Source organism: Centroberyx affinis, unplaced genomic scaffold (genome assembly GCF_046629955.1).
Source record: "Centroberyx affinis isolate AG114_WGS23_722 - 3 ecotype Tasmania unplaced genomic scaffold, CSIRO-AGI_Caff_v1 ptg001979l_1, whole genome shotgun sequence".
Lineage (NCBI taxonomy): Eukaryota > Metazoa > Chordata > Actinopteri > Beryciformes > Berycidae > Centroberyx > Centroberyx affinis.
Genome location: NW_027280325.1, coordinates 131,169 through 153,831, shown reverse-complemented (window position 1 = coordinate 153,831; position 22,663 = coordinate 131,169). Strand labels below are relative to the sequence as shown.

At 42.2% G+C, this 22,663-nt stretch overlaps 1 protein-coding gene across 2 annotated transcripts in view; it reads right to left on the bottom strand.

The window, feature by feature from the left end:
• Positions 1-1,460: 1,460 nt before the first annotated feature.
• The window catches only part of rubcn (rubicon autophagy regulator), a 28,665-nt gene continuing 7,462 nt past the window's right edge, over positions 1,461-22,663 (bottom strand). Inside the window, exons 7-22 of one of the 2 annotated variants that reach the window (XM_071530782.1) lie at positions 21,622-22,050; positions 20,403-20,450; positions 19,410-19,508; positions 18,161-18,276; positions 16,824-17,022; positions 16,363-16,470; positions 15,158-15,232; positions 12,218-12,278; positions 11,629-11,761; positions 10,819-10,964; positions 10,094-10,158; positions 9,458-9,696; positions 8,648-8,709; positions 8,280-8,433; positions 7,413-7,506; positions 1,461-3,957 (exon numbers count right to left, since the gene is read on the bottom strand). In XM_071530782.1, the coding sequence (XP_071386883.1) occupies positions 3,821-3,957; positions 7,413-7,506; positions 8,280-8,433; positions 8,648-8,709; positions 9,458-9,696; positions 10,094-10,158; positions 10,819-10,964; positions 11,629-11,761; positions 12,218-12,278; positions 15,158-15,232; positions 16,363-16,470; positions 16,824-17,022; positions 18,161-18,276; positions 19,410-19,508; positions 20,403-20,450; positions 21,622-22,050 (2,165 nt within the window). In that variant the 3' untranslated portion in view covers positions 1,461-3,820. The remainder of the gene's footprint in view (positions 3,958-7,412; positions 7,507-8,279; positions 8,434-8,647; positions 8,710-9,457; positions 9,697-10,093; positions 10,159-10,818; positions 10,965-11,628; positions 11,762-12,217; positions 12,279-15,157; positions 15,233-16,362; positions 16,471-16,823; positions 17,023-18,160; positions 18,277-19,409; positions 19,509-20,402; positions 20,451-21,621; positions 22,051-22,663) is intronic. The other variant, XM_071530783.1, reaches the window with a different exon arrangement.

Genomic DNA, 22,663 nt, shown 5'->3' with positions numbered 1-22,663 from the left:
ATGACTCATCACCAAACTACCACTCAAATCTAGACTTAGACTTATATATATATATATACATTTTGATTTAAAAAAAAAAAATCATTACCTTAATAATAATAATAATTCAAAATCTCTAAAATATAGCAGATTCAGTCTGTTAAAGTGCTGCCGTTTTGTCAGCCAAGGATTTACTTCTTATCCTTTAAAAAGTACCATCATTAGTTTTTTATACCGTGCTCTCAAGCATTTTTTAGTACAGGTGTCACTTATTTTAATTAGTGGATTTGGAGTACAACTCTTCAGTTCATCACATTAAACAGTCACACACTGTAACTGCAGTGCGCTCGACTCTCTGACTCCTGTCCTCATTATCCGCTCTGTTAATTAGGACTAATTAGCCTGTTCCTCCTCAGGATATCATGTAATAAAACATTAAAAACTGTGATAAAACTTACATTTCGAGTCTGTGTGTGTCTGTGTGTGTGTGTGTGTGTGTGTGTGTGTGTGTGTACTGAGTTTTGTCTTCCTAATGCCTCATTTTTTTCTATCTCATCATATTCTTCATCTCTCAAAACCAGGGTTGATGTCAGCTGATTTTTCCAATTCACTCATTTCAAGATGTAAAATGCATTTTAAGTATTTTGACTTACAATAAGTGCAACAGTTGAATGAGTTTCAGTATATTTCTCCAACATTACAAGCAACCAGCAGCTAGTGAGGAGGTCAAGGGTCAGAGCCTTTAGTGCCCTGACAATAATATGATCATGTAAGAAAGGAATGCTGGGAGAAGTGTTAAGAAAAGAGCTGAGAGAAGGGAAATTTGTGATGACAGTGAATTAAAGAGTAGAGAAGGAAGATGTGGGAGAAGGTTATAGAGACTTCCTGATGAGTTTTCTGTTTATGATGAAGGATGGGAGGTGACTCAGCTCTTCTGACTGGAAGCAGAAAATATTTCATGATAGAGCCTTCCTTCCTTCTACTTTTTTTATTATAGATTGAATAAAAGGGCATTTTTTATAGCAAAAGGTTACCAGTTTCAATGTTACACAAAATCCACTTCCTGAAATGAAACACACCCCTCCATGAAAACAAATGGCAGATTGGAGTTTTAGATATGGAAACATTTCTTGGAGGCAGAAATAATCTTATTGGTTGAGTTTAACCCCAGTGGGCAGAGCCAAAGAACCACAGTATTTGCAAGTTAGCAAATTGGAAAACTTGAAAAAAGGAACTCAAAACATAAAAAAATATAGGTGGCAATGGGAACACTAGGCTTCATAATATTAGCTTCCTCCTCTCTTACCCCTTGTGTTTTTCACTGGACTTTATTTCGCCACAAAAATTTGTTTCTTTGGCTCCGCCCATTGAAGTTTAACTCAACCAATTAGATTATTTCTGCCTACGAGAAATGTTTGTGTACCTGAAACTCCAATCTGCAACCAAACCCTTCCCTGAAGCACACAAATCCAACGCAAACACATATTAACAGTCTGGCCAGTCTTTTATTGTCAACATAATTACAGAACAAAGGCAGAACGAACACAAATAATAATCGTAATAATAACAATAATCAATATTTATAATAGACATCTTTCTCTGTAGTGCACTTTAAACCTCCGCACACCTCCATGTTAAAAAAAAGGCAGTAAATGGACACAGAATCCGCTAAGTTGAGGAGGCTTTCAGTAGGATCGAGTGGTCACTTCATTCAGGGGCGCGAGCTGAGACTACAGTGTTTCCTTTAAAAGCAGCCTGGTTAAAAAGAACAAAGAGATGGGTTGAGTTGCTGTCTCTGTTGCTGGAGGGCTGTTTGTGAAAGACTAGGGACGACGATGCTTAAAACAGTGTCTCATGAGGGAGTGGTCACACAAAGCAAAGCCCGTTTACAGTTTAAACATTGTTTAGTTTATGGTTGCTACACACAAATTTGTACTTATGACCAAAGTCCAAGCCAAAATTTTGATTTTTGAAAGATATCCTGATGCCAAAATCAGTGGGTTACATGTTTTTGTTTCACAACTTTCTGTAACATATCACAAACCACAACTATTTTTTTTATCAATCAAAGTATGAATGTCATATACACAATTTAGGAATTTTTTTTAGGAATCTTTGAAATAAAATACGTCAAATAACATCTTTATAAATGAGGTGTCAGGCAGCTGGTTGGGGGATTAATCTCACCACTTAAGAGCCACTAGTGAGACACTTGAGATAAATCAGAAAGAGGAATTGTCTAACGCCTCTGTGGCTGATTATGACCTTTCTGTCATCCCAGCTCAAGATAAGCTGTGAGTGGTGAAAGTGCATCAATAAATCCGATCAAGGTCTAATCAGGTCTGTTGGAGGGGATAAAACACCATTGAAGATATGGAGGATTTCAGTCCAAATGGCGATGTATGTGTTTTGAGAACAATTTTCCTACCTGAAATTCATCATCATCAAAATTCAGTTAATTCTATCCGCAAAACCAGAACTTCTTAATGAGCAAAGGTCAGAAGATGACTTAATAGTAACCCATAATATGCTTTGCTTTCAGGCAAGCAATCATGTAAGAGTAAGCCTAATTGTTTTTAAATGGTGGATCTCTCATTTTGGAAAGAAACTCTTCATATAGCAGTGCAACCCAGGTGAAAGGAGCTTCAGAAAAGCAACAGTGACAGGGGAACATTGAAAGGTGAAGGCCCACATTTAGACAATGAACCCCAGAAAAGCCCCAAAGCGTGACGTCCCGACTCGCCCCTCCAACAAAAACAGAAAGGATCAGTGCAATTAAATAAGAAGTAAATGTCGGACTCGGACTTGCTATTATCCACAAACAGAAATAAAAAGACAAATTTAGAAACAGTTAAGTGCCGATTAGGCTGGTGCAAAACGTTTGTGCACGGCTGCATGTACAGCAGGTGCAGACGTGCGTGTACAAACACACACACTCCTTATAATATTCACTCAAATCTTTTTAGTAGCTCACACACACACACACACACACACACACAACATACAAAGCAGCACAAACATGGCGCCTTTTGCGGTCTCATCTAAAAAATATTTGCAACACTGACTCAGAAACCCCATTCTCAAGTCCAGTCTACTTTCCAATGTAGCTCCACTAGCTCTGCCAGTCCAAGTACATTGGTCCCAGAGGCACATAAGCTCGGCTAAAATAGCTTAAAACAGGACAATAGGGGCTGTGGATAAGTAAAGGGATTAGTTAAATATCTTCAACACCTTCTAATTAAAACTTCTCGACGTAAAAGGCAAGATTACTCCAACATCTGCACCGAGAATTAGTCAAACCTTAAAAAACAAGAAGTCTTAAGTTTTTTACTCTGCGTTTGATTTAAAAAACAAACACCTGCCATTTTAGGTCAAGGAAAACAAACGGACACTTCAGCTAAGCCAGTAGCCTGTAAAATCACCAGAGTTAAAGCAGTTGCCAGAAGCTGCACTTGTAGAGAGGAGAGGAATCAAACCTGGGTTGAATAGTAGTTTGTTTTGGTCTATTTAGACGTCAGGTGGATTGGTTTTACCACACAAGACAGTACAGTGAGTGCCAGAGAGTTTAGGCAATTACAGGAAAGTATTTGAAACTCAATTGAAGTTACTTTCCTGACTGACAACTCACGTGACACGATCCCAATGCCCCCCCCGATGCGGTAAGCCCCACCCATCTGCCCTTCCAAAGAGATCAAAACAAACCCGATTATTTGCAGCTAGTATTTTAACCCAGCTCTGGGAGGATCTGAAGGGAAAGGGAAGTGGTCAGTCACTACAATCATGGTCGTGTTGTGCTCTTCTTCTTCTTCTTTGATCTCAGTCTTTTCCTCGTTCCCCGGCGCTAGCTCCCGCCTCCCTCGTCTTCTTGTTCCTCCATGTTTTTGCGCGCCATCCTCTCCCTCCGCTCCGCCAGCCGCTGGCACCGAGGGCAATCCCTACCCGCCCGGAAACAGCTGCGATGATAGCAGGCGTGGCACTCTGGAGGGGGAAAAATAGGACAAAACATGGGTCAATGGAGAGCAACGAGTAGAATCAGGAACAGTTAAAATCATTTATCATCATCTCCATGCTTAACAAGAGAAAACAATCGCTTTAGGGAGGTTCCCATCTTCTAAACCAAACAATGAGGCAGCGTTCAACAAAGTCAACCGGTTTGACCACTTTGCTAATATGGGAAGAGGCGTCAGGATGCCACGACGGGACAGCCAATCACGGTCTGCCCTGGGGGAGGAAGGGTAAGAGGGGGGTATAAAAGGAGCAGCAGTTTGAGGCAGCAAGGGAGAAGGCAGGAGGAAGCAGGGGTTGTGAAACACCTGAGATCAACGCACCACCCCCGAAACCAGTTCAGACACGTCCCAGATGAAAACCTATCCTCCAATAGAAGCCATAAAACTGCTTCAAAAGTCTCCAATGTCTCAGCTAAGCGACTTCGACAGATAGTTATGAGTGTAATCCTTTGCCGTCATGAGTTTGTCTCTCCATCGAACACAGAGGTGATGATTAATGAAATGACAAGCAACTCAAATTCAAAAATAGTGTTTATTATTTCATATTCACACGAAGATGAAGCTAATAATAGCAGGCAGATGTAAAAACAAGTAAAAAGTTTAAATTACACATTCATTCTGACCGACACAGTATCCACAGCCGCACAATGAAACACTATCTCACTTCAACAAAATGACAATAAAAACAGAACTGCTTTAAAACTCTCTGTGGTGAGGCAGCATAGCAACAGGCAATGTTCCCAGTGGAAGAGTATGCAGAAGGTTTGCATTCAAACCAAACACTATACAAGCTGATTTTACTGATAATCAGCGAGGAACGGAGAAATCGGTGAAATGAGATGAAGTAGTGTCTGGTTGGAATGAAAACCTGCATAATTCTCCACTGGTTTAGAGGGAACATTGGCACTAGATTAAGTTGTGCATGTCTAAATTGAAATGAATGGCCAGAGCAAACATAAAACCGTAAACGTTAATGAATGACACTGCACTTTGGTATCATTTGTCATCTCTAGCATAAAAAATGACCATAAAATAACAATAGCTATCCATCTATTGATGACAGACTGTGGCAAAGACAAGAGGAGAGACCAGCTCTGAACCCAAGACAGAAAGCAGAACAGGCTTACTCTCCTCAGGCTTACAGCCTTGAGGAGAGTATCCGTATCAGTGGCCACGTTTCACACACCAACACCACCGCATACAGAATCTACGCCAAAATAAATCCACCACCAAATAGCTGCCAGAACAAAGTGCAACTACCCTCCACCAGTTGTGCAACTCTGCAAACCCACAGAACTGAGACTAACAACCAACCACCGCAGTGACAAGAACTCAACGGAAAATGGCAATGAGAGAAAAAGAAAGAGAAACAGAAAAAAAAAAGCCTCAAACAGCCAAAAGGTTGAAAGGTCATGGAAAAGCAGATGAAAGAAGAAGACACAACAAAGAAGTAGGACTGCACAATTAATCTGTTGATAGAATTTAGCGTACATCATATTTTAATTTCGTAATTTGCAATATTGGTAATAATTGAAACATGTCATTTTACTTTGAATGACTGTTGAAAATTGTAAAATGTTGGTATAAGATGCAAAAAGTGCAGTAAAATAATTGTTTATCAATCAAAGACTAATAATTGGGATTGTTAATTTAGCTATGATTGTGCAGCCCTAGAGAAAAGTGCTTGAAATCGAAGGCGGGTTGGGAGCCTTTTAACACAAGACTGTGACCAATGTGAATTAAAACCAGTGTAAACCCAAACTGACTTTTGCTTTTGCTGGGATTAGATAAGGACGGCCCTTAACTAATCCTAAAGCCCTTAATCAGTTCAACTGTTATCTGACATGCTGTCTGGACACACACTGACTACTGTTTGTCAATGTCCACCAGGTCAATCAAATATTAATCAGGTATTTGATGTGCTGTAATTCGACTGATTCCAATTTTACTTTGGTAACTGCATGCAATGTTTCTCTGTCCTTTGCAATCCTTTTCCTTTGGAAGATATGCAGCTTTTCAAAACCGGACTGGGCAATAAAAACGTCCCTCTCCTCCTAACTTCCCCCTTTCACTTCGTCTTTACACATGGTTTATGATTAAACTCCTCTTTGCTTTCTTCCCCTCCTCCAACTTTTACTTTCTTTTTCTTTTCGGTGAAGGACTTTAGTCGCTAGGCTTTATCTTCCTCATTCTCTTGTCCTGCACCTCCCTCAATACAATCGTCCATGTCATTTATCTCTACGCTATCTTCACCTTCCGTCTTCTCGTCTTTTTCTGCCCTTTCCCTCGTCTTCCTGCCTCTGGTTACTCTCCTGGCTTTGCGAGTTTTTCGGGCTCTCCAGATACTCGTGGTTTCAATCCCTGGCTCCTCTTGACCTTCCCCCTCAATCTCCATCTCTCTTTTCTCCTCCCTCTCTCCACCTGTATCCCCCTCTCTCTTGCTTCTTTCTCTGGAGAAAATACTGGACAGCTTACGAGGTTTTAGCAACCCCATACCAGGAAACCTCTCCGCTTTTACCGCACCAGATTCAGCTTTTCCCGTCACAGCTGCCTCCCTCTCCCTCTCCTTCCCTTCGCGCTCGTCTTTGTCTGGCATCTCATCGTTCCCCTCGGCTTTCCCGCCACCCTCAGTTTCATTTCCTTTCCCCAACAATCCTTTTTCGCTGCCTTCTTCCTCTTTCACTTCTATTTCCCCCTCCCCCTCTACTTCCCTTCTTGACAAACTCTTCGCTAGCCTCCCAAACCCTGATACCTTCCATCGTCCTTTCCTGTCTTTCCCCGTTCCTACTTCGTCTAGACTTTCCACGCTGCCTTGCGTTCCGCTGTCACTGGCTGGACTCTCCCTTCTGTCTCTTTTTGAGATGTTCTTAGTTAGTCGGTCAATTTGAAGGATCTTTAGCAAGCTGCCCTTTTCCCTTCTTGACTGCTCATCTCCACTTCCCTCGCTCTTTTCAACCTCTTTGTTATCTACCTCCCTACACTGATCCTTTCCCCTCTCCTCTACTCCTTCCTTCAGTTCTGCCTCTTTCCCTTCAATCATCTCCTCGTCTTCCTTGCTCTCCTTACTCCTAGACAAGGCTTTGGCCAGCCTTCCAGGCTTGAAAGCTCCAAATATCCCCCCTCTTTCCCGTTTCGCTTCCTTCCCCTCCCCCGCCTCCTCTCCTCCCGCCTCACCCTTCTCCTTTTGCTCTCCACTCTTAGCTTCAACCACTCCTTCACTGCTCTCCTCATCCTCATTTACATCTACATCCTCCTCCCCTCCCTCCCCCTCTCTCTTGTCTTGGGAGAGCACCCTGGCCAGCCCACGGTGGAGCTTGGGGAACTTCCAGTCTCTCCAGGAAAGTGCGGCGGAGGGGAGACGGGGAGGGGGGGGTGCTCTCGGGCCGCCCAGGCCACCCAGGCCGGCCAGCAGCAGAGAGGGCTCACCTTCGCAGCGCTGGCACTTGTTCAGCTGGAAAGGGAAGATGATGTCTTTGTCGTTGCCGCAGAACTCGCACACAAAGCCCTTGGCCTGGCACAGCTGGGAGAGACAGGAGCAGACGGAAGAACAGGCGTTGGGTTCAGTTGTAAATTTGTATGAATATGTATTGTATTGAATATGAGAAATTCCTGGTTATTCCTCCTTAACACTGCTGTCCATCCAAAGGTCTATTTTAAAAACCAAAGGTGACCTTCGCTGTCAGGACCCCCAATTTATGGAATAGCCAGATTTGGTCTTTTCTCCTTAAAGCACACTTTTATACAATAGCTTTTACATGATTTTATGTTCTGTAATTGTATTTATTTTTGTTTTATTTGATATTGCTTATTCTATTGTGTTGTATCTACCACACTTTGAAACCCTGTTTAGTCCTCCCTCTTATTTTATTGTATTTTGTATTTAATTTACTGTATTTTATTTCAGTGCAGAGTTATTTTTCTTCTGTTGTGTTTTTATTTTGCTTCGAGCTTGTAAAGCACTTTGTAACTGAAAAAGTGCTATAGAAATTAATAAAGTTTAAGTTTATTTGTTGACACTAAAATGCTTCACTAAAACATTTCATAATCTGCCCTTGTGCTACTAAATAATGGGCTACACAAAACAAGACATATGGAGATAGTGACATATTTGCTACTGATTGGCCCAGAGGGAGAGAGCATCATCTTGGGGGATGACAGGTTTATTTGTTTTGTCTTCTTTCTGTTTCAACACTGCATTTAATCACTGTTTTTATACTTCACTAACTGGATAATAGCTATGTGTCATTATCCACCTCTCAGGTAAAAACACAACATTAAAAACAGTAATCTCACCACACAGCCAGCTACATGCGTGGAACCAAGTTTCAGCAGCTCTTTCATGCGGGGAGCCAGTTCTCCGTTGCGCACGGCAGAGAGGTCGTTGAGGGAGAAGAGGTGAAGGTCCTCAGTCAGGTGACCTGGCAGGCAGTCGAACTGGTCCAGCACCCTGAGGGACACACACACACATACCATAAGCATACTGAACATAACTGTCATAGTGGGAACTCAACAATGGACACACTATTGTATAGAGTAGAGTATACAGTAGAGACATACCAGTAATACCATTCATTGCAGGAAGCATAACATGCTGCTCACAGCTTCTATTGTGAACTCTAAAACCACACACACACACACACACACACACACACACAGCTTACTCTTTAGCCAGGCGACAGGTCTTGAAGAGGTTTTTCATGTGAAACAGCTGCACCCTCAACACCTGAACAAGAACAAAAAGGAAAATTCAACTGAACAGGAACATACAGTCTTACATTGTAAAACATGACAGAAGATGGGGCAGCAGCAGGGTGGCAAAGTGATTATGGAGACCATCACTAAACAGGAAGACCCAGGTTCAATCCCCCATTACAGCAAGCTGTGGAGGCAGGCAACCGAAAAGATGAATTTCTCCTTCTGGGAGCAATAGCCTAGATATAAAACCTTTATTTGTCTTTTATTTATCCATGGCAGGGTTGGACTATTCATGCTCTTTTAGCCAGTTACACACATTGGAGCTGCCCCAGTACAACTCTGTCCTTCTACAGCTACACTGAAGCAATTTGAGGTAAACGTGCCTTGCTCAAAGGCACCTTAATGGTAGTTTTCAAGGGAGTTTGTTATTCATTAAATTTCTCCACCCAGATTTTCTCAGCTAGTCCGGGGATTTTTAACCAGCAACTTCTGATCACAAGCCCGCTACTTTAATATTTAGGCTACTTCCACCCAGTGCATGGCAGTTAAGTTTTTGTCCACTGGCTACAGTGGCTGGTACAGCTAAAATTTCACTGTTACCAGCCAACAGGATTTTTAGAATAGAATTGAACCTGTAAATCATGGTTGGCTTCCTACTGTAGTAGCTGGTAAAGTAGATAAACTTACTGACCACAACAAAAATTTACAACCGTGCCTAACTTCCCACTCTGTCACCGCCTCTTTACTTTTACACCAGTCAAAAGGCTAAAACTCACCCTGACTGCCTCCAGAGCTTTGTTCTTCTTGTACAGGCCGCTGTTGATGTCGTTGGGGTTGAACAGCGGGTCTCCGGCGATCTTGCTCAGCAGATCCCGGGCGAAGTTGCTGACGTAGTATTTGCTGAAGTCCCACTTCCTCAGCACCCGGCCGGGGACGACCGCCTGGGCGTTCTCGTGGCAGCACTGACAGAAGTAGCGGCCGAGGTATTCACAGTACCGCAGTCGCTTGATGTAGTCTGGGGTGAAAAGAGAAGGAAGGGGTCAGGATTTGGATTGGACACAAAATGGATGCCATGGAATACGAAAAATAAAGTGTATGTCACCTACGGTCACTCAACTCAAAGTTTTAGCATGAAGCACTGGAGCTAAAAATGTACTTGGGACACATGGATGCTTTTGGTGTCTAAATTCTCATCACTTAACCGGTGAACTGACCAATGGACCAATCTCAGAAAAACTCAGTATATTCCTTTAATATGTGAACACTGTAGAAAAACATGATTTTTTTTACTCCAACTGTCTGGGATCTGTATTTTTGTCCCTTTTACTCCTTATTATTGATTTTATGTAATGTTGGCATTCTAGGATTTTAGAGTCAACCAAATACCAAAAAAATAAAATTGTTGGTTGTACCTGGGTCGATGCGGGTGCCGCAGCCAGCGCAGCGGTAGTTCTGTTTAGCAACCACTATCTTCCTCCTGAGAGAGGTGGAAAGACAAAGTGTATGTGAGATAAAAGCAAGATGGATTTTAAAGGAGGAGAGGCAAGTACATACAATGTTTAATTTCTGCATTTAGAAATGTTATTTCTCTGATCTAGGGCCAAGCCAATGGGACCAACATCATCAACACTCCCAAAATCAGAGAACTAAGTCTTAAATTTGTCATCAGGTATAAAGTCTGCAGCTGCTCTAGAAACAATACAGGGGAAACTTAATTTTGTGGCTCCATAAAAAGATTATGAGAGGTTTTACATGCAAATGAGATTTATTCTGTAGTCTTATTATCAGTTCTGAACCAGAAAATCTCCCTTTATTCCTAGAAAATCCTCCTGGGCGCTCCCCCAGTCACCTCTGCCAACTTTCCCAGTTCATTCTCAGTGGAAAAGCTCCCAATTTTCTACCTGATAACATCACACATTTAAATCTCAATTCTAAGGTTCCTGGCTTTGGGATAGAGTTGTACATTTTCATAAATATTGAGTGAACTGTTTTAGAACATGGCAATAACATACAGCAATTCTTAAATTAAACGGCGTTCCCAATAACGTAGAACATGCACCAAAAGCAAAAACGACAAAAAGCAAGTGAGGAAGTGAACATGAAGGCAGAAGGCAGGTAAAACTCAGTGTGGACTCACTTGGGGGCGGGGTGGATGTTGAAGATGATCTGCGGCCGGGGCGGCGCCCACTCCAGGTTTCCTCGCACCCGGATCCTCAGCTTGTAGATGTCGGCGTGTTCGCCATCGTCAGGAGAGATGGGCAGAGAGTCGGGGATGGGCAGCAGCTGGGGGGGGGGCGGCAGAGGAGGAGAGTTCAGGTACTGGAGTGGAGCAGTGTGTGCTTAATGATAATATGATACTTCATCGATCCGCATAGGGAAACTGTCTTTTCTATTGCCCCCTTCCACAGGGGTCAGAGGTCAGCAACAGAACAGCAGCCCAACAGAGATTGTACAGTGAAATATTTGAACAATATATAACAGGCATTCAAATGTTATCATCTCAAAAAGTCACCAATTATTGATTTATCAACAAATTTTATCAGTATTTGGCATTTGGTGGGTGTTAATTTCGGACTCTGCTCTTGCTAAAGGCGACTCAACTGGACAGACTCTTGCCATCACAGGGACTTGAACCCAAGTTCTTGTGTGTATTTGCCCGTTTCATTCTTCCACAACCCTGTTTTTGAATCATGTCTGGCTTCCTTATCGTCTGCTTCACTGGCTTTAATTTATTGTTGTCTTATTATTGTCTGTAAATCAGTTTCTGACTATATTTGGAAAAGTGCTAAATGAATCAAGTTTAGTGGTATAGTTTATTATCGTGTGCCACTGCATGTTCAGTGCCATATGTGGAGCATTGGATTGTGCAAGTAAGTAGGGGGGAGGTGTGTGTGTGTGTGTGTGTGTGTGTGTGTGTGTGTGTGTGTGTGTGTGTGTGTGTGTATACCTTCTGTGGGGCGTCTTGCTCTGGGACCAGCCAGTCGAGCTCCGAGGCAGCGGGGAGCTGCATGCCCTCAAACTGTCGGAGCAAACCCATGGCTACCGACTCAGCCGAGTTCGACTGGAGGAAGGAGGGAGAACTGAAACCAGACAGAGGAGGAGAGAAACACATTTTCAAAATGCAATAAAGACGGTGTTTCATGTAGAATTTTGCTCTTTCTGGCTAAGACACAAAATTGTGTATTTTAGAAAATTGATGATCATGATTTTTTTTGTTTTCATTTACGGTTAAGGTTAAAATTTCCAGTGAGGTTCATGTTAGGGATGAGATTATAGATCTGCGTTCTTTCTACTGAAGTTTAGACTTTTTAGATTAAATTTATGATGATTCATGATGACAACTGAGTCCTTGGCCAAATTACCATATGGATATTTTTTTTCTGGGAGTGATTAATGTAACCTGGCACAACAAGTGCATGCTTTGCCTATCTTGTACTCCAAGCAGACTAAAGTCATTTGAATTGGTTTTGCAAAACGACTGCTCCAGGCCAGGCAGGAAAGGATGATGGGAAACAGGAAGTAGCTGCGTTTCTTACATGGACTCTGAGCTGAGGAACGACCTGCTGCTGGAGGTAACGCTGCGCTTTATGTCTGCATCTGGAACAGAGAGCAAGAGCAAAATAAACAAAATGTGTTAAGAAGTAAGGAGGAGAGTTTGGCATGTTGTCAGCAGGGCAGGAAACTAACATTTTCATCCACCGGCCATAGTGACTGATGGATTCCAAAATTTACCAGTCACTTTCACTGTTTTCCCAGCCAAATATGATGTTTTAGAATGGAAAAGAGCGTCCAGATGATGGTTGGTTACATGGCAGAGTGGCTGGTCAAAACAACAAACTTTCCACCACCAAAATGTACCAACAGTTGGCAAGTGGCTGGTGTTAGTTTCCCACCCCAAGTCAGATGACATTATTTGCTACAACTAAGCGGCTTTCTCTGTTATGAGAATGAATGAATTAACAGAGATGTGATCGGGGACAAAAAAGTAAAAAAAAAATGCATTCATTAAAAATACATGGGACTTGAGTGTCCAAAAACTTGAAGCCTTGAAAATCCCTGAAAAAATAAAAAACATCACATCCCTGATTAAATTCAAGCATGTTTTGAATTTCTTCTCAGTGGTCAGCATGCAGGAAGGCCGGAGAAAGAGAAAGAGAGATATTTTCTCCTTATACTCCAAAAACAACATGTATGCAAAGACATCAAGCAGTACAGGTTTGGCAGAACTGGGAAAGCTAACTAGATTAGCTAATCTAGCATGCTTTAGCCTATATGAACCCTTGTACTGCTATGAAAACTTCTTTCTACCAAAACATGAACATTCCTGCCTGTTAGTTCACATGGGTCTGCACATGCTGGTTCATATCAAAGCCCTTCTGGCGAGAGTCAAAGCAATGTTACAGTGCGCCAAAGAGCTGGATACGCAAGTTAGTCAATTCCAGGATGAAATTCAACAAATGGCCTTTGTTGTTGTTTATGCGCAGAATTCGCCTCAATTCACACTGGAATGATTCTACAATAAATCAAGATAAGCTACAGTTACATAATCATTAATATGATTGGCCTGAATAAAATGTGTGAGGATCATTTGATATAAGCTGTCCACTGCAAGTCTCTGGCCGCATTTGTACCATGTGATGTTTTGGGGCAAAGTATTAGCACTACTTCAAGCTGACTGGCTGTAATGCAAAGTGATAATAAAGTAGAGATGGGACGATATGCTTATCTCACGATACGATTCGATACACAATATGGGGTTCACGATTCGATACAACCACGATACGATGTAATGAATAACAAAGTATGACATTGTCTTGCAATGTAAAAATGTCATTACAAAGTGCAAATAATATAATTTGGATAGAGAGCTTGTGAAACTGTGATGGGCAAGCCGTCTCATTTGTGATTACAACAGCAGAGTAAAATGGAGCTAATATTGTGATACATTTTTCTGCTCCACAATACCTATTGTCACATTTTTGCATTGTGATATATTGAATTTCCATACATCGTCCCATCCCCATAACAAAGGCATAGTGTTTGTTTTCAAAGAGCAGCGACTAGCATTATGGTAGCTCCGGGATCTAAAGGGAACTACAAGGCGGTAGGATGTGCGTGTGTCAGCAGTCACACCTCATGCTCATGGGAAGTGCTTTGGAGAGAGTGAATGAAGGGGTGAATGACTGGATGGATGGATGGATGGATGGATATATGGATGGATGAGTGGATGAATCCTGGAGTGACAGACGACATAGAATACCACTTGCTAATTCACTAGTCTACTCCCACCAGCCTCCCTGAACCCCAGCAGGTTCAGGCACACAGGTTTTCCTGCAGCACCGAGCGACAAGCACCAACAGAAGCAGCCATGCACAAAGTCAGCTGAGGCGAGGAGGCGGCTGGCTCGACTCCAAACTGAAAACTTACTGCCTTCCCCTCCTGCCTTGACTACAAACATGCTGGAGAGCCCGAGCAGGAAGTAATATTTTCATCTACTCGACATGGCAGCCGGTGATTTCCAAAGTTTAACAGCCAAATCTGATTTGGAGAAAGAAGAACCTGGATTCTGTTTTTTCCTCATACTGACCATTTCTGATCATCCAAAATCATGTCATTTGCTTCATTATAGAGCTACTTGCAACTCCCCAATACAGTCCTAACGGGCAAATGTAAACTCCAAAAACCAACCCCAAAAGCACCCAAAGTTGTCTTTTTCCAACACATTGATTGCTTGCTCTGAAATGAGAAAAGAAATGTGTAAAACTATCTAAAGTCATGCCTTTCTCATGCAGTTTTGATGCTATCTTGGCTACTGCTTTAGCATTTCCTTGTTTACTCTTTGCCAGACAGCTGTGGCTGCTTGTCTACATGCAGCGCTGTGTAAAGTAGTGCAAAATACATAGGGAAAGTTGTCAGGTCATGGATAAACTGAAAATTAAATATATACACGTCACCTTACAAGGTGAGCGTCAATACGTTGACATGCTGTGGGTGCTTTTGGGGTTGACTTTTGGCCCATCGTCTGTATTCGAGAGTTTTGTTTTTCTTCCAATGTGTGAATGTAATATGTATTTGTTTGTTGTATTTGTACAATTTGTACTGTTTTCCTTAAGTTTTGCTTTTATGTGAGTTTCCCTGTGTAGGAAATGTGCTATATAAATAAAAGTTTACTTACTTACTGTGGTCCCTGGCAAGCAAGACTAAGTAGCTCTATAGTGAAGCAACTGACAAGATTTTGTCAATTGATCATTATGACAAAAAAAAGGCAGGAAAATGGCCACAGTTATGCTTTGAGTGCCATCCCGCTTAGCAGGAGGGATGAAGGGCAGCGGCTAAGGAAAGGAAATACATTTTCAGTTTGGAATGGAGCCATTAGCTTCCTCCCAACCCGCGCCCCTCCCCGCCCCCCACAGTGGACAGTCTGTCTGTAGCCCTCCGGCCTCGCCCCCCCCCCCACCCGTCCAGCCTGCAGATACCTGAGAAGAGGGAGGCGAGCGACAGGGAGAGGCCGTTCTGAGACACCGCCAGCAGGGACTGGCCCTCACAGCCATCTGAGAGACAGAAACTAACACTCAGCACGGTCGGCCGCCACCACAAACACACACTTTACACACATAAACTCCACTGGGCTGTCAACAGGTCTCCCTGGCATGCATACACTGTACTGTACTGTACTGTACTGTACTGTACTGTACTGTACTGTACTGTACTGTAGTGTACTGATAGGTGCATGTACATCAGCCCCAAGCTACAGCACACATTTGCATGCACACACTGCTGTACTGAGACATACTGTACATACACACACACACATTACCTATAAACAAAGTACATGCACACATGAAACCACACTACCCATGCTGTTAATATTTCTATCAGCAATGCTTGTTCAAATCATTCCTATACATCAGTGGTTAGTCTTTTGCTGTTAAAATTCGTCATGTAGCCGAGAGCCAAAAGATGACATCTGTTCACTTAATTTCTATCAAAATGCTTCAAAAACACAAGCTTTCCAAAACCAACAGCATCCTATCAGGAAGTCAAATGATCAGAACCATATAACTCCTAGGCGTGCGGGAGTAACTTGACCTGAATTTGTGTATGAATACTGTGTCTAATAAAACATTTATACTCACAAACAGACCTAACTACTCTTGCATGACCTCTCTACTCAGGTCCAGAGTACCATGTTTATGAGCCATGGTAAAACGTGAAATGTTACTTGCTTGGTGAGCAATATGAAATCAATGGTAGTGAGGTTATGAATTATGACTCGCACAGAAAATGATTGATTCCCACAGGCAAATGATGAACTCTCCATAGGCTTCCATTACATTTTCCATTTCAAAATTCAATACTCTTTGCAGACTGGATTTGAATTTATGTATGTTTACAGTGGCTGGGTGATATGTCAACTGTTTCATATCACTGTAGCTGAAGGCTGTTCTTCACAACAACAAATATCACATGTGAAACGCCAGCAGCTGAGTCATGTGTATCAGGACTGAACAAAAGTTTATATCACACTTCCTCAGACTGTGTGCAATACTAAAACTCAAAAACAAGTTATCAAATTCATTTTCAGTTTCCAGGTCACTGTAGGAACCCTGATTAACTTCCCCCTCTCTCTCTCTCTCCTTGTGTGAATCTTTCCTGCCGTTCCCTCATTCCCTCTCTCTACCTCTCAGTTCGCACTCCTCCACCTCCTCGGCTGATCCGGAGTCGGACAGTCCCTGGTAGGAGTCCTGGGAGCTCCGCCTGGAGCCTCCGCTGTCTGTGGAGTGGAAAACTACAGGGGAGGAGGGAGGGAGGGAGAGAGAGAGAAAGAAAGAGAGAAAGAAAAATGAATAACTGAAATCAACACCAGTAAATGACACTGTAACAACAATGAAATTAATCTGTTGAGACTTGAGACTGGCAACCACAGGTTTAGACTAGTGGTTTGTGTTTATTTCTCACCTTGTTTGCACATTTCCCCGGAGAGAAACAAGCTATGTTTTAGTCAAGTTATAAACATGTGAGCATGTTTATCCTGGATACTGATAACGTAAGACATTTTATGGATTCTTTTATCTAAAGCACCTTACTAGCTACTGTATCTGTTAGCTATCCATTTTATAAACCATGCTAACGTTAGCTTACTGTGCTGAGAGGATGCGCAGGGCGGCAGCCGGCTGCGGCGGATCTGCTGCCTCCGCAGGCGGATCTTCTGCTTGAGCTGCTGGATCTCACAGTCGCTGTCGCCCTCCTCCTCGCCCTCCTCCTCCCGCCGCCGCAGGTTGCACTTCATCAGCTCGATGGCCGCGATCAGCGACTCTGAAATGCTGAAGTGAGCGTTCTCCTGGAGGAAAGACGGGAAATGAGGCCAGCAATCAGGGCAGGAAACTAACTTTTTCAGGCTTCCTACACAGGTTTTTTAACTGGATTTGAAGGTTTGTTTTTTCAACTTGGTTATATCACTATGCAAGTTTATTTTTCCATGACAACAAATGCCACAATTTGTGAAATAACAGTCTACAACTACATAAAATGTGTAGCTACATGTGTATCAGGACAGAACAATAACTTTATGTGCCATTCCGAAACATTCAAAGACTTGGAAATTTCCTAATCAATTTTCCGTAATTTCCCAGACTTTCTAGAACTGCATAGAAACCTTTTTTTTTTCTTTCACAGGCCACAGTGGCTGGTAAATCCCAAGGTTCATCAGCCAATTTCAGTTTACCAGTCAACTAGACTTTCAGAATACAACAGGACTCAAAAATAATGGCTGGTTACTATTAAAGTGTAGAGAAAACTAAATTCCCAACCACAACAAAAATGTCCTTGTATTTGGCTGGTGGCTGAAAAAAGGCATAATACACTGAAAATATTATATCCTTGAGGTGATTTCTGATATTTAAGTAGTGGAAGGTGGGAGTGGTTTTCTGTATGATGGTTGTAAAAAACCAAATACAAATTCAACAAATTCTAGTACAAATTCTAGTAAATTCTTCTGGTAAAGTCTCAATGCTTTAACTGTATGATGAAAAGTTGGGTATTCCTTTCATTAAGTGAATCAAGGGAGCATAATAAAAGGTTACCATGGTGACTATAACTTTGTAATTGCAGTTTAAAGCCCCTGTTTGTAGCCTGGGTGGTACATGGGGCAATTATTGAAATAAAAATACCAACTTTATAACAGTACCGCTTTTGATATTTCTAACGAATGCACATTTCAAAATGAGTAAATTACATTCTGTTTAACACTAATGCATGCTCATGAGTTTTCTAAATAGAAGCCCATGCTCAGCTGATTTCCACCGTACAATCACCTATTAACAAGAAAACCTGACTTCTCACTGTAAGAATCCAACATTTTGAAGCGTTTCCATTCCATACGATGCCTTAAAAATCAATACCAACAGCAACCAGTATGATATTGATTTTCAACACCCAGCCCCACTGGTAGTTATGAATCATACTGGACCAATTCCGACCTTTTCGAGGTCAGCACAGCTGCCAAAGTCCTGCTCTGACAGGTAGCTGATGAGGCTCTGGCCCTCCGACGGCTTCCTGAACATCCCATCTGGGACACTGCTGTACTGGGACCCGTCTGAGACAACCACAAACACACACACACACACACACACACACACACACACACAAATACATGATATATATATATATATACAAACACAGGCATAAAGATGGTGGATGATCATTTATATACATCGGTGGTTAGTCTTTCACTTTTAAAATTCCTTAGGTAGTAAGTCAAAACAGACGCCAGAGGCCATTCACTACCAGTCAAAAGATTGGACACACCTGATTGAATGTACTATGTCTCTCATTATCTTAAAGCTATTTTGATCTAAAGGGTTATGCTTAAATGCTTCAAATTTGTTTGTTTGTTGTTTGTTTATAAGTTGATGCCTACGTATGAATTTCTTTCCAAGGCCTTTCCATCAAGGCAAAAGGTGGCTACTTTAAAGAATCTAAAAAATAAGATAGTTTTGATTTGTTGAACACTTTTTTGGTCACTGCATAATTCCATTTGTGTAATTCCATAGTTTTGATGTCTTTACTAGTATTCTAAAATGTGAAGAAAAAAAAAATTAAGAAAAATGTGTTTGTCCAAAGTTTTGACTGGTAGTGTATGTTGACTGAAGTTCTATCAAAATGTTTCAAAACACTTTATTGAATGAAATAAAACTGCTAGAAGCTTTCCAAAACCAACCACATCCTATCAGGAAGACAAAATATCCAAACCACGAATTCCTACATGTACTGAGCTGAACTTTAGTATTGTGACTAATGAAACGTTTTATACTCACAAACACACCTAACTACTTCTCCATGACCTTTTTACTCAGGTCCAGAGTGCCATGTTTACTCACTACCTTCAGACACTTCATGCCCCCGTTTCCCGCAGCCTCTTCTTCCTCTACCTGATTTTCTTCTGGGCTTTCTCTGTCTGGCTTTTATATCTTTTCCTTGCACTTCTATAAGTCACTCTGGATAGGAGAATGGGCTAAAAATATTCTAGGGACACAGGAATATTTGTTACATCTACTGACCCCCTTACTACTGGTTGCTTGTAACGTTGGTGCTCTAAAAATTGAAGCTTTTTCTACTGTTGCACTCATTTTAAGTTGCTCTAGGAGTACTGGCTACGTTTCTACTATGCAAATGTCAAAAAGCACAGACTGTAGAGAGGTTTTGTGATTTGAATAGCAGCATACTCACTGGACTCCATGTAGAGGGAACTGGGGGTGCTGGCATCACTGCTGCTCTGAGGTGAGAAGGGGCTGTAGTCCTTCATGCAGCAGTCGTCGCCTGTAGATTCTGAGAGGAAAACAGTTCATGTTAAGGACGACCTATCGCTTGAGGGTCTGAGTCACTAAAATCAACACTGAATTCCTTAAATTGATGGGAACATGCATCACCATTCGTACACAGAGTGTGGAAAGCAACTGATTAAATGCTGCACTGATGCCTTCGATAATGGAGAAGTGGACTGACATCCCGAAGGAAATAATAATCAATAAAATCTATGGGGATGACTCATTTAAATGCATGCAGACACTACAATATGGCCGCTGACCTTTGTCAGAATAATGGTTTGAATTAGGGATGCACAGATACAACTTCTACTTTTAAGCGGATACACAGTAGTGATCCAGTTCTCACTTTTACTGAACAATATGAGCTTACTGAACAATATGAGCTTAGACATTACAGAAAAACAAGTTGCTTTGTTTTGATTTCTGACATGTTACACATGGCTTGTTGTAACATTTTAGTGTTGGGAAAATTATTCTATGCCTTATCTTAGCCTGCTATCTGCCTGACATCGACTACCAGTACCGGTATCAGCACATCCCTAGCTTGAATGTAATGAAAGGGACACTTGTCATAAATAATTTCCATGATACTTTCAATGAATGACCAACAACATTGATATGTCATGAAAACAGCGTGCATGAACAAAAACCAACACAACAAAGGACACTGAAAATGATCATTTATGCGTCCCTGGCCTCGTCACCTCATTTTGACCTAAAAATACAAGAACCAAAACAGCAAAAAGGAAACTCAAAGTTCGACCACACAAATGAGGAGCCGAAGGCGAGGCTGGAGATGAGAGGAAGGGAGGAAACTCATCACCATGCGGAGGAAAAGAAAGGGGGGGGGGGGGTGTGAATGAGAGATGGAGCACAGTGGAGCTGCACTGCCAACCTGCTACCGGATCTTCTATTATTATGGTGATTTTCCGGTGGCCCCCTCCTTCACAAAAACAGACAAAAGAGAGAAAGGGGAAAAGAGTGATAGGGCAGAAAGAGAGAAAGTTACCACAGAGCCAAGAAAGGGAAAGGTTGTGTTACTCGTCGCAGAGAATATAGAGGTGTTATTGTAGAAAAATGTTTCCACCTTGAAAGAAAGGATGTGGTTCAAGCCACATCTCACAAAGCATACAAATAAACACATGCTTGTTAGCTATGTTTTCTTCTAGATCTCAACTGAAGCAAATTTGTCACAAAACAATAAAATGTATATTACTTGGGTTGAAGCAGAAAAAAGGCTTCCTGAACATAGCATGTACATGGTATCTGCAGGTTTCAGAAAGCCAAATCTAAGACTTCTTACCTGATTAATGCTACATGGAACTGAATTTAAGATCAATGTAAACAAGACTGGGTCAAAACCTAGTATATGGCTGGACCGTGTATGGGTGTGCCACGTGCCACGGCCGACCAGTGGTGTAACTTCATCACTCAGTCAGTAAGTGAGTGACAGACGTTCGCGTTTATAGGGCTGGCCCCGCTGTTGCGGTCCAGCCAAAAACAAAATAAAGAAGCCATGCTGGCAAAACCAGCGTATGCCCAATCAAACATAGATAGTCAAAGTTCGGAAACTATAAATGCGCAATGTAAGCAAAGGGACAACAGGGAATTGATTACTAAGTCCAACTGAATTTAGTCAAGATACAATGGAAAAAAATAAGTTTTACATATCATACCACTAACCCTGATGTGCATTTATCTAAGAGTGGACATGCATCGCAAAGGTCATTGCACAGTGAAAGAAATAAGCTCTTACAAAGTGTATTTAAGACATTGACTTTTTGAGATACCCGGATACCCTGACAGCTACGTCAGGAAGCACAATCACAAGATAAAGAATTCATTCCAAGAATTCATTAGCATTGGGCTAAGTTGTGCAATGTAATTTATTTGAGAAATGTGTTTCAATTGTCATATATATCACATAATTTCTTCAGCAACAACACTTCTCCGCCTTAAGGAAGCACAGAAAAACTTTTTTGCAATATTGAGAAAATTCTATTGAGATTTGCCATTTCAATTCAGCGTTTCTGATTCAACACACATAACACACAGGAAAACACTTAAATGGAAACCCAGCTATTTCCATATCAGTTCCCTCCCTGCTTACTTACCGTGTCTGTGTTTCTGATTGACCCCCGTGTCAGAAAAGGAGCGGGCGTGGCCCCGGGTGCCCCGGCCCGGCCCCTTCTGACCCTCAGAGAAGGAGGAGCGTCGGGGAGGGGGCGGGGCCAGGGCCAGGGAGCTCCGCCCCGGTGGCTGCTCCTGGGTCTCATCCCCCCGCTCAATGCTTGGGGTGGAGCTTCGGGAGTCGCGGCGACTGCGTTGCCCCAGGTTACCGATGGCCAGGTACTCCGGGCCGTCGTCGTAGTCGCCCTCGCCGGAGTCCCCGGCCTCGGGGTGAAGGGAGGTGGACGAGGGGGACTCCGTCAGGGAGATGCGTGGGACCGCTGCCGGGCCGGGGGGGGGGGTCACGCCCCGCTCGCTCTCCCCCGGCCTGGACACACACACCCAGGGAGCGCCCAGGCCTGGAGAGGTAGAGTCTGCAACACAAAGGGTAGATTGAGACAGAGTGGATAAAGTGTTTTAAAAACACTGTTTCTTTTTATTTTTTACAAAAATAAAAACAAAAATACCTTTTAACTTCAAAATACTGTATTTAGGGGAGCCGGAGGGGCGTGAACGGAGGCAGGGGGATAAACATCTGTTAACAACAATGCTGGTGGCATGTAAGAAGTCATTAACTAGGAGTTGGCTGAAGACAGAAATACTTTATTTATAATTTATAATGGAGAGGATAACCTTTAATTTGAGAACTCGGAAAGACAAATTGGATTGAATTTGGGGAAAATGGGTTACTTATGTTACACCTTTACGACCAAAGTTTGTATGAACAAATACTTTGTATGAAGAAAGTACCTTCTACTGCAATTATGGACCTCCCTCTGTAGTGGTTTTATTTTAGTTAAGTCTTCTTGATGCAATAATTTTGTACTACAAGTGTCTTATATAAATATTGGACTTTTGGACCCACTGTGCAATGTGCAATGGTTTGGCTTCAGAAAACTTGGATTATGCTGTTCAGAGGAATTTTAAGGTAATTTTTTTGCCCTTTTTCGAACTCTAAAGAAACTATCTCCATTCACTCCAGTTATT